Here is an 11,602-nt window from a genome sequence, read left to right on the forward strand (position 1 = left end):
CCTGGACAGGGCTTGGAGCAGTCTGGGACAGTGGAAGGTGTCCCTGCCATGGCAGAGGTGGAATGAGTTGATCTTTGAGGTGCCTTCCAACACAAACCATTCCATGATTCCATGAATTTCCACAGGAAAGGAAAGACTCATCTTAAACCACTGCCTTGATGTGCTCAGCATGGACCAGCCCTGGCTGCCTCCACCACCCAGACCAGGCTTCCAACCAAATCCCACAGGAGCCTCTCAGAACATCCCTGTGCTCCTCACTTTAATATTCTGGCCATCCCAAGAGCCAGAATATGGGGAGGGAGATGTCATGCTCAGGTCCCACCCTGTTCCCAGAACCCTGTGCTGCAAACATGGAGCAGGACATCCATCCATCCATCCATCCATCCATCCATCCATCCATCCATCATCCATCCATCCATCCATCCATCCATCATCCCATCCATCCATCCATCCATCCATCCATCCATCCATCATCTATCCATCCATCAACCATCCATCATCCATCCATCCACCATCCATCATCCATTATCCATCCATCATCCATCATCCATCCATTCATCCATCCATCCATCCATCCATCCATCCATCCATCCATCCATCCATCATCCATCCATCCATCCATCCATCCATCATCCATCCATCCATCCATCCATCCATCATCCATCCATCCATTATCCATCCATCCATCCATCCATCATCCATCCATCCATCCATCCATCCATCCATCCATCCATCATCCATCCATCCATCCATCATCCATCCATCCATCCATCCATCATCCATCCATCCATCCATCCATCCATCCATCATCCATCCATCCATCCATCCATCCATCCATCATCCATCCATCCATCATCCATCATCCATCCATCATCCATCCATCCATCCATCCATCCATCCATCATCCATCCATCCATCATCCATCCATCCATCCATCCATCCATCATCCATCATCCATCCATCCATCATCCATCCATCCATCATCCATCCATCCATCATCCATCCATCATCCATCCATCCATCCATCCATCATCCATCCATCATCCATCCATCATCCCTCATCCATCCATCTATCCATCCACCCAACCATCCATCCATCCCATCATCCATCCATCATCATCATCCATCCCCATCCATCCATCATCCATCCATCCATCCATCATCCATCCATCCATCATCCATCCATCCATCATCCATCCATCCATCATCCATCCATCCATCCATCCATCCATCCATCATCCATCCATCCATCCATCCATCCATCATCCATCCATCATCCATCCATCCATCCATCATCCATCCATCATCCATCCATCCATCCATCCATGGATTCCATCCATCCATCCATCCATCATCCATCCATCCATCCATCCATCCATCCATCCATCCATCCATCCATCCATCCATCCATCCATCCCTCCGACACCGCTGGCTCCCTAAGCAGGAGGATTTCCACAACCCTTTGAAAAGCCATTTAGAGCTAAGTCTCGGTATTAAACCTGGCCTTTCCTTGGGCAGGTTTTCAATCTCTGCCCGAGCCTGTTGCAGCAGAAAGTTTCTGAAAAGGTCAGGAGGAAGCTTTTAAGCATCTTTGTCAATTAAGTGCTGTAACCCCCTCCCCGCCGCCAGAGCCGCCTGTCTCCATCCCAGGGGAAGGTAATTACTGTTTTATAAATAAGCTTTGAACTCTCTTAAGTAATTGTCTCTCCTTGCATGAAAGCACCCTCTAAATCCACCGGCCTTTTCCACCTTCTGTCACGATCTAAAAATAATCGAGGGGGAAAAAAAATTCCACATAATACCTTTAAGGAGAAACTCCCAAACTTTCTTTGACACTGCAGTGATTATTTCTCCAAGCTTTCAATAATTCCTCTAACAGAAGCCTTGCGGCTTTCCTGGCTCTTGTTGAATTTTTTGGCAATATTTGACATATTTTCAGAACTTCTCTGGAATTATATGGATTAAAAAAAAACCCAAAAAACCCCATGTTTCAATATTTCAATTCTATCTCCTGAGGTTATGACGAAGAGCACAAGGGAAAGGACAGGAATGAAGAAGATTTTTCCAGAAGTATCAATTCCCATAATATTATATTTTTTTTAACCAGCCCCGTGATCTCTGGGTATATTTAAGCAGCCTGGGATAGAAATCCTGGCAGATCTGAAATCCTTTAGGAACTCAGGTTACTCCTGCACACCCCCTGCCCAGCCCGGGTGTAATCCCCCCATTTATTTAACAGATCCAGAGACAGGGAAAGCATTCCTGAGCCGGGAAGAGTACACGGCTCCTTCCACCCTGCAAATCGCAGCTTTTATCCCCAAAATCCCGGCCAACATTAACACGCAGCTCCAATCACCCGAGCCTGAACTATCCGAGCAGCAGCACAAGGAACAAACAACCCGACTTCGTTTTGCCTGGAGGCTGAGCCAGGCTCAAATTCAGGCTCCCAAACCTGCTTGGCTCAGCAAGAATCACTTGATGGGACGGGGAAGAAAACCCGGCCGTGTGGAAATAAAGGAATAACATCGTGAAAATGAGGGGCGGGGGGGTTGAGCTGTGCTTCCATCATCGACCCCCCAAAACAGGACGGGCACAGCCCCTCTCTCTCCCCACCCGCAGCAATCCCCGTCTGGGAGCCCTTTAAATGGTTTCAAATGTTAATTCCTCGTCGTGGCAGTAAAAGCTATTTTTAATGCCACGTGAAAGCGGTTTTTTTGCACGAATTATGGATTGATTCCCAAGCCCGGGCAGTGCTGGGTGTGTGTTGGGGAGCAGAAAACAGGGGGACATCATCAGTGAGATCCATCCGGCTGCCACGGGGGTACCCAGCGCTTAAACCCGGTCTTAAGAGTAGGGCTGAGGCTAAAACAGTGCATAAAAGCCAACCCAAAACACTGCGCCTTAAGTAAAAGCTTTAATGTATCTTATTCTCAGTTAAAATCAACTTTTTCTCAGGTTTCCCCGCATGTTTTCTTTGTACTTGAGGTTTCATTTCCCAAACACGGGGGTGAGGATCGGGGAAGCTGAGACAGAAAGGTCTCACTTGTGAATGGAAGTGGAAAAGAAAAAAAAAAAAGATTGTAAAGTAATAAAGGCGAGAAGCTGCGAATGCCCCGGGAAAACAAGGGCCGCTCTCAGGCGGCAGCGCTGAAACCGAGTCCATCAGGAGGAGAGATTAGCGGTGCCAATGAATAAAGATAATGTCCCGGAGCAGGTCCGTGCATCGCCATCCCACTCCGGACGGATTCCTTTGTCTCTTCCCACCTTTGCGCTTCCCGAAGGCGCCTGTGAAAAGCCGGCCCTGGGAGGGGACCCAAGCGCGGTGCCAAAACTCAGCCTGGTGACTCCGGAGGAGCCGGTTTTATTCAGCAGCTCGCGCTATAGAGCGGCTTGATGTGTCTGTACAATCACAACACACACAAAAACCCCCTCAAGGCACCTCCTTAGCTCCACTTTTCAGCTGCCAATAAGGCTCCCGGCAAAAGTCAAAAGAGCAGCGCGGCAGCCGCGTCCTTCTCCTGTCGCTCAAAGGCGTCGGGGTTGCGAGGTTCCGAGATAACAAAGTCTGGCTCAAGAAATCCTGGATGCCTTTCAAGAGCGTTATTAGCTGCTGTGAATGGGGTCGGGGAAGGGGAGGGGGCAAACCCCACATGCCGGGGAGCGGCTCTCTGCTTCCCCTCCACCTTCCCGGAGCTGCTCCCGAGCTGGGACACCTCAGCAGAAGAACAGAGGGATGGAGGAACCCCCACGGAGAGTTCTTCCCCCCTCAATCCAACTTTCATGTTGGATGGGACATGAAAACGACAGTGAAAAGTTAAATTTGGCCTCCGAGAAGTGTCGGAGCTCTGGGCTGGCTCTGCGGGGTCAGAGGATGCTTCCTGGGGATTCCAGCTCCTCCTCGAGTCCCTCCGCCTGCAGGGCTCCAGCCTGGCCAACCACCAGACATCCCATAGTAGGTTTTAATACTTCTGGTCCAAACTGTATGAAAATCGGGAATTCTTTACAATTCCTATAAATTCGGTGTGTGCAGCTTCCCGGGCTCAGGATGTGCGGGGTGGAGGGAGCCTTGGCCCAGCAGCATTCCTGCCTAAATCTTCCTTTGGCTCTTGGAAAAAGCAGGAAGACAGGATGGGAACTGGGGACAGGGATCCCAGGTCACACAAGAAAACACGAGCCAGAGGAAAAGCCGATTCACGTTGAGCCGATGTTGCCGCAAAGTTTTGGCAGATGGGGACGAGAAGACTTCTTTGGATGAGCTGCGTCAGGCTCAGAGCTTTCCACAGGAATTCCCTCAAAGCTGAATTGCCCTGAACTCCTTTTCCTTCAGCCCAGGCCCCTCTCCCAGCACTGCCATGCTCCCCGAAACTGCTGTTCCCCCGTCTCTGTGCCAAACTTGGTGCGAGGCAGCCGGAACCTCTGCGTGAGAACCAAACCAGCTCTGGCATCCAAAAAGGGAACAATCCCATGCAAAGATTCTGCTACGCCCCCAAAACGTCCCCAGTGGAGCAGAGCAGTGGCACTGGAGAGCCCCAGCCCCGCCAGACAAGGTGTGAACATGTCCCAAATGTCACAGGTGAGCCCAAACCTGCTCCCCTCACACCGAGGGGGTTCCAGCCCTTTAAACCCCTTCACCCCACAAATGTTGTTCTCCTCAATCCCCACACCGTCACAGATGCTCCAAGTTTTGCAACGGATTTTTGAATATCACCCCAAACTGCTTGGATTTAATTCAGTTTTTAACATTTGTCCTCACCTACATTCCCACAAAACACACACAGAGAGTCCCAGGCTCCCAAAGAGGGCCCCCCACACCCCAAACTGGCCGCAGACACGCCAGCATCGCCTCTTCTTTTTATTTAGGTTTTATTTAGGTTTCCTTCAAGCAGCACTGAGTGCCAAAAAATATTAAAATCGTGTTTTTCTTGAGGAGAAAACATCCCATCATGCTTGGATTAGCCATTAAATCATTTAGGCTGCAGCCTCGAAAAGGTGTTTAACCTTCTTAGAATCAGCTAAAACTCAAGGAATTCTGGAGGAGATGCTTTTGCAGAACATTTTCTTTTCACTACTACTCCAAAAAAGAAAAAAAAAAAACACAAGGGGGGCTTTGAGCCATTTCAAATTCAAATTAAATAAAACAATCCAGTAAGAATAAATTATTTCAGTCAGTAACTTATAACAAACTACTCATCACCCACGAGGAGATGCTCCTGCCAGAGCAGGGAAATCACTACAGGACAGAGCTACTAAGAAAGAACAAAATAATTCTGGAGTGATATTTCCAAGGGAATTCTTTTTCCACATTTACTCAAGACAAGCAACAACCTACAGGTGCCTTCGGGCCAAATATCTTGGCGTGAGAAGGGGTTGGTGTAATTTCGGTTTCCTAGCAAGTTCAAATATTTTAAAAATGTTTACACCACTTTTGAGATATCCATAGGAAAAACCTGATTTTCTGTCCAACTTCTCTCTCCCTCCACTCCAGCACATCCCAGCTTTAAGCATTTAGCTCCGTCTGGCTTCCCGGGGATAAAATCCCCTGGTACTGCGAGGTCTTGTGAGAAGACAAAACAAGAGGCCGAGAGGAGAGGAAGCGAAGGGAAATGTGTGTGTGTGTGATTAAAACCACACTTTACTCAGAGTTAAAGCAAAACATCTCCTGATTTTTGCCTCGCCCCAAAGGATGCGGATTCTCCCCAGCCCAGCGGCCGAAAACCTTCCCCGCTCCATTTCTCCAAATTTACCACAACCACATGCGGGATCATCTCAAAACTGGTGCCAGGCCAGGCTCCCTGAGACTAAAAACTCGCAGCAGAGCCATCCAAACTAAGATTTATTTCTCCTTCTCTCTGCGGTCCGTCCTGCCAGCGCCTCGCCGGGCTCCGCCGAGCGATATGAAAGCGTTCGATCTTCCCCGCTTTAATTATGTGCTCGCAGTCATTAAACTCCCATTCTGCCAAGAGAGAGCAGTCCTCACCCCAAAAAGATTAGTGATCATCATTATTGTTGCTCGAGCAGCGCGGAGCCGAACGGAGCTGAGGAATGAGCTCATAAATCTCGGGGATATTAATGCAGCCATAAAAATAAGCGCCGCTACTTACTGGGTTTTGAAGGTGTGTTAAGTCGTAACTTTACAGCCCAGATGTGGGCTCAGAAAGCTGAAACTCTGCGGGTAAAATTACCACTAAAATTACTCTTTCCATTAAACACGCTGATTTTTCACAGGTTGTTACTTGGGCGAGGATGGGGAAGCTGCAACCTCCCCCAAAACATGGAGAGCGCGTAAGAAATCCGGTATTCCCGCGGGGCTGGGGGAGAAGGGGATGGAGAGGCAGGAAGGACAGGGAGAGCTACTCCTTTTATTATTTACAGATGTTTCCCCGAGAACACCACGGCGCTTTCATACATCGACACATTTGGATTGCCTTCAAAATAACGGAGCAGATTCCATCCCCGGCTTCAAGGGACTTATCGCTCCCGACTCCGCTTGGCCCAGCCGCTCTGGAGCTGGCCAGGAGACGCGAGTTTAATACACTCCACATGCACGGTAGCTGCTCTTCCGAATGCTTTATCGCCTGAAGAGTTCAATCCCATCAAAAAACAAACTCCCTTGGATCGCTCCAGCTCTGCCCTTTGCCACAAACCCGCCGAGGATCCCACGGATTCACCCCTCGCCCACTTCCTGATCCAAGCCAGGATCAAGCCCGAGGTCCTCTCTCATTTCTTGTTTTTTTTTTTTTTTATAAACCACACGAATAAAACAATTCCTAAAGGAACCCGGTGGGGAAACGGGGGCACGGCTGGGGATAAAGCGCTAAAGGTTAAAATCGCAAAGCCTGGGGAGTTGAACGAGCACATTTTTGCTGCCGGTTTCGTCGCTGGCCGGGTGGGATGCGGGATGGGAGGCGCGGGGACAGAGAGGAAAACGGCGACACGGGGACAAGGGGACAGGGGGACAGGGGGACAAGGGGACAGGGGGACAAGGGGACCGCTTCTCACACTCGCAGCGCTCCCGACTTCAGCGGCAGCCCCGCAAAAGCAGCCTCCAGCCCCTTCCCCAACCCCTGCGAGGGTCGGAGCTGCCGCCCCCCGCTCGTCCCGCCCGGGATCCGCATCCTCCCCTCGGACCGCATTTCTCTCCCGGGACCCTCCTGTTGCGGAGCCGCCGCATCCCTGCCGGGGCTGCAATTAACACAGCTCTGCGCTAATTCCCGACCCCCCCCGGCGACCTTACCTGTACCAGCGCAGCCCCTTCTCGTAGCACCTGTCGAAGAAATGGGGTTCGGCGCCCACCGCCCGCACCCCGGGGTGCGCCCGCAGGGACTCGAGCAGCGCCCGCGTCCCGCCCTTCTTCACGCCCACGATGATGGCCTGGGGGAAGCGGCGGCTGCCGCCCCCCGAGCCCCCCGAGCCCCCCGAGCCCCCCGCCGCTTCCCCCGGCCCCGCGGGCAGCGCTGCGGGCGGCGGCAGCAGCAGCGCGGGCGGCAGCGGCTCGCAGGGCCCGGGCAGGCAGGAGAAGAAGTAGGTGAAGAAGAGGATCATGGTGAGGAGCAGCGAGGCGCGGCGGCCCCCGGCGGGTCCCAGCAGCCGCCCGCTACATCCCATCGGGGGCCGCGCATCCCGCACCGCCACCGCCGCGCCCCCCGGCCCGGCCCCGGGTCCCCCTCCCCGAGCTCCCCCCGGCCCGGCCGCGCCGCCCCCACGCCCACCCGCGGGGCGGGGGAGGGCGAGGACACGCGCGTGGGGCGGTGACGCCCCGAGGAGGGGAAGGGAAGGGAGGGGAGGGATGGGGAAGGAGGGGATTGGGAGCGGGGAAGGGGCGCGGCACACGCGGGGATGTCACCCCCCACGCGTGGCTGTCACCCGCACGGGGCAGCCCCTTCCCAGGTGGGTGGGCACAGGTTTGCACACATTTCCCTCTGTTCTCACGCCTTCTCCCTGTTTTTTTCCCTTCCTCTCCCCCCCATTTCCTATTGTTTTCCCATGTTACCCCACACTTCCCCATGTTACTCCGTGTTTTCGCTTTTTCCCACATTTCCCCCTATTTTCCCATGTTTTTCCGTATTTTTGCCACGCTTCCCCACACTTCCCCGTGTTTTCACACGCTTCCCACATTTCCCTGTGCTTTCACACGTTTTCCCTTAATTTCCCGCATTTCTCCATAATTCACCACATTTTCCCATCAATTTTGCTCCTTTCATATATTCCCCCCTCTTCTCACCATTCCTGGGGCTCCAATGGGTGTTTTTGGAAAGGGTCTCACTGGGAAGGCTCCGGCAGCAGAGCAGGATCCCAGGCTGGTGTCTTAATTAACCTGTTCATGTAATTAAATATCTTTAGAATTAGAACCCCCAAGTTTTCCAAGAGCTGGAGAATGAGGATGAGGATCCACAGCCTGGGATGGGGAGGGTGGAGCGGTGCTGGATTGGGGTCAGTGATGATCCTGTGGGGCTACAGTGGGACTTGGACAATGGCAGCGTCAGAGGGGGACACAGGGACAGGGCTGTGGGGTGACAAACCTGCAGGGTGACACGGGAACAGGGCTGTGGGGTGACAAACCTGTGGGGTGACAAACCTGTGGGGTGACACAGGGACAGGGCTGTGGGGTGACAGGGTGACAAAGCTGCAGGGTGACCCAGTGCCAGGATGGCAGGGTGACAGGGCTGCAGGGTGACACTGTGATACAGCTGCAGGGTATGATGTGATACGGTTGCAGAGCTGCAGGGTGACACGGTGACAGTGACAGGACTGCAGGGTGACAGCATGATGTGGATGCAGGGTGACACAGTGACATGGTGACAACGCTGCAGGGTGACAGGGCTGCAGGGTGACACGATGACAGACAGGGCTGCAGGGTGATACGGTGCTGAGGCTGTAGGGTGACCTGGTGACAGGGTGACCTGGTGACAGGGTGACAAGGATGCAGAGCGACAGGGTGACCAGTGACAGGGTGGCAGGGCTGCAGGGTGACAGGACTTCAGGGTGGGTGACACAACGACAAGGCTGCAGGGTGACACGGTGACACGGTGACAGGGTGACACGGTGACAGACAGGGCTGCAGGGTGACAGGGTGGCCCAGTGACAGGGTGACAAGGCTGTAGGGTGGGTGACACAGTGACAGGGCTGCAGGGTGGGTGACACAGTGACAGGGTGACAGAGTGACAGGGCTGCAGGGTGGGTGACACAGTGACAGGGTGACACAGTGACAGGGCTGCAGGGTGGGTGACACAGTGACAGGGTGACAGTGACAGGGCTGCAGGGTGGGTGACACAGTGACAGGGTGACACGGTGACAGGGCTGCAGGGTGGGTGACACAGTGACAGGGTGACACGGTGACAGGGCTGCAGGGTGGGTGACACAGTGACAGGGTGACACGGTGACAGGGCTGCAGGGTGGGTGACACAGTGACAGGGTGACACGGTGACAGGGCTGCAGGGTGGGTGACACAGTGACAGGGTGACACAGTGACAGGGCTGCAGGGTGGGTGACACAGTGACAGGGTGACAGTGACAGGGCTGCAGGGTGGGTGACACAGTGACAGGGTGACACGGTGACAGGGCTGCAGGGTGGGTGACACAGTGACAGGGTGACACGGTGACAGGGCTGCAGGGTGGGTGACACAGTGACAGGGTGACACGGTGACAGGGCTGCAGGGTGGGTGACACAGTGACAGGGTGACACGGTGACAGGGCTGCAGGGTGGGTGACACGGTGACAGGGCTGCAGGGTGGGTGACACAGTGACAGGGTGACACGGTGACAGGGCTGCAGGGTGGGTGACACAGTGACAGGGTGACACGGTGCCGAGGCCGCCTGGCTGCAGGGCCAGGGCTTTGTGCCCTCTCGTGGCGGCTGCTCGGGGCCGCCTGTCCCGCAGCGGGAGGGACATATTCCAGAGGGAGGGAATAACCCCAGAGCTCTCCCAGCTCCCAGCACGACATTCCCGGGGGACAGGAGCGGTGACAGCGGGGGAGCACAGCTGTCACCAGAGCGGTGCCACCGCCACAAACGCACCCACACCGATCCGCTCGCCAGCTCTGGGTGACTTTTCCCGAGCGATTGGAAACGGGAGCTGTTCCACAGCGGGCGGGAGCGGCTCCAGCTCCCTGTTTGGGTTGGGAGGGGGAATGTTGCTGTTGGAAAACGCCAGCTTGTCAAAATGGAAACGTTTGGCGAGAGCGGATCCATCCCGACAAACTCGTGTCCAAACGCAGCCGGGGAGACTCCGGGAAGGCGAGGGGGGGAGCGCAGGGCACTCACCCTCCTCTGCCTCGGCGTGGGGGGCTGGCAGGGCTGGTGCCACGGGGCCTCTTGGCACCGGCAGCTGCCCGCAGCGCAGTCAGAGGCTTCCTTTCTCACCTTCAAAATTTGGGAAAAAGCCCTAAAACACGAGTTTGCGGCCGGGGCCAGGCGCCGAGGGCTTGGGATGTGCCCAAGGTCACCCCAGCCCCGCGTCTGGAAGAGCTGGGGGGGCCCTGCAGGAGGGTCAGCCTAGATCCCACCAGTCAGGCAGCTCAGGGAACTGAGGATGAGCAGCTCACGTGCAAGTTTTTAAGCCAAATTAGGGCATTTTGGTTGAAATAAATGAGTTCTGCAATGTTCTCCCTGTGTTTGGTGTCCCTGGCTGGCAGTGGCCACCCTCACAGCTCTGTGGCCACCCAGGGGTGGCTGTGCCAGGACCTCACCAGCCTTGATTGTCACCACCAAAGCACAACGAGGGATGTTTTTCCCCTCTCTGGGTCCTGGCAGGAATGAGCAATCCTTGGCAAGCCCCAGGGCCGGGCTGGTGGCTCAGCAGCTCCCTGGGACCTGGTGGCTCCAGCGGGGGAACTGTGGCCATGGGGAGGGAGATGTTCCATGGAGAATCGTGGCCAAATCCTGCTCAGAGCAGTGGGATCAACTCATCCCATAAATCCCGATCCCGGAGCAAGGCATGGTCCTGCCTGATCCAAGACAAGTGCCAAATGCCACCAGGGGCCAAACCCAGCAACATCAGCACCCTCTCCCCATCCCAAAACCAGCAGGGTGGGTTCCCTGCCACCCCACCGGTCCCCCCAGCACCGTGACCCTCCTCAGACCCCTCCTCTGCCCACCAGCACGGGCAGGCGGGAGCCGCAGCGCGGCTGCTCTGGGATTTCTGGGATTTCCCCGAGTTTGTTATTACAAAGAAAGAAAGAAAAGAGCTCGGGGGATCAGCGGGGATGAAAAATGCTTTAGAAACACGGGGGATCATTTAGCAGGTCACCTCCACGGCGCAGTTTGCCAGGCTGATAAAGGCGAGCGCGCTTATTAAAGGCGCGCACAGCTTGATTGGAAACGGCTGCTCCCAAACAGCCAATTACTGCGGCCTCCCAATCCAATTAGGGAGGCTGTTTCCCTGATTGCAGCGAGTGTTGGACAAATACAGCACAACTGCTCAGGTTCAGAGAGCAGCCCATAAAAGGCAGCTGGAGGCAGGGATGCGGGATGTCCCAGTCTCAGTCCCAAGGGATTCGCGATGTCCCAGCCTCGGCACGGTGACCCTCGCTGGGAAAGCAGTGCTGGGAGTGTCCCTAAAGCCACCAGGCCAGGGTCACTCTCCACTGTCCCCACCACGAGCTCTCC

General features: G+C 54.8%; 1 protein-coding gene across 1 annotated transcript in view; it reads right to left on the reverse strand.

Moving 5' to 3' along the window:
- Positions 1-7,605, reverse strand: part of HS3ST6 (heparan sulfate-glucosamine 3-sulfotransferase 6) — a 29,644-nt gene extending 22,039 nt beyond the window's left edge. Inside the window, exon 1 of the mRNA XM_005523083.2 lies at positions 7,235-7,605. Within this exon, the coding sequence (XP_005523140.2) occupies positions 7,235-7,605 (371 nt within the window). The remainder of the gene's footprint in view (positions 1-7,234) is intronic.
- Positions 7,606-11,602: the final 3,997 nt, after the last annotated feature.

Source organism: Pseudopodoces humilis, chromosome 18, assembly GCF_049639895.1.
Source record: "Pseudopodoces humilis isolate 2021_Gansu_Grassland_sample_001 chromosome 18, ASM4963989v1, whole genome shotgun sequence".
In the NCBI taxonomy this organism is placed as follows: domain Eukaryota; kingdom Metazoa; phylum Chordata; class Aves; order Passeriformes; family Paridae; genus Pseudopodoces; species Pseudopodoces humilis.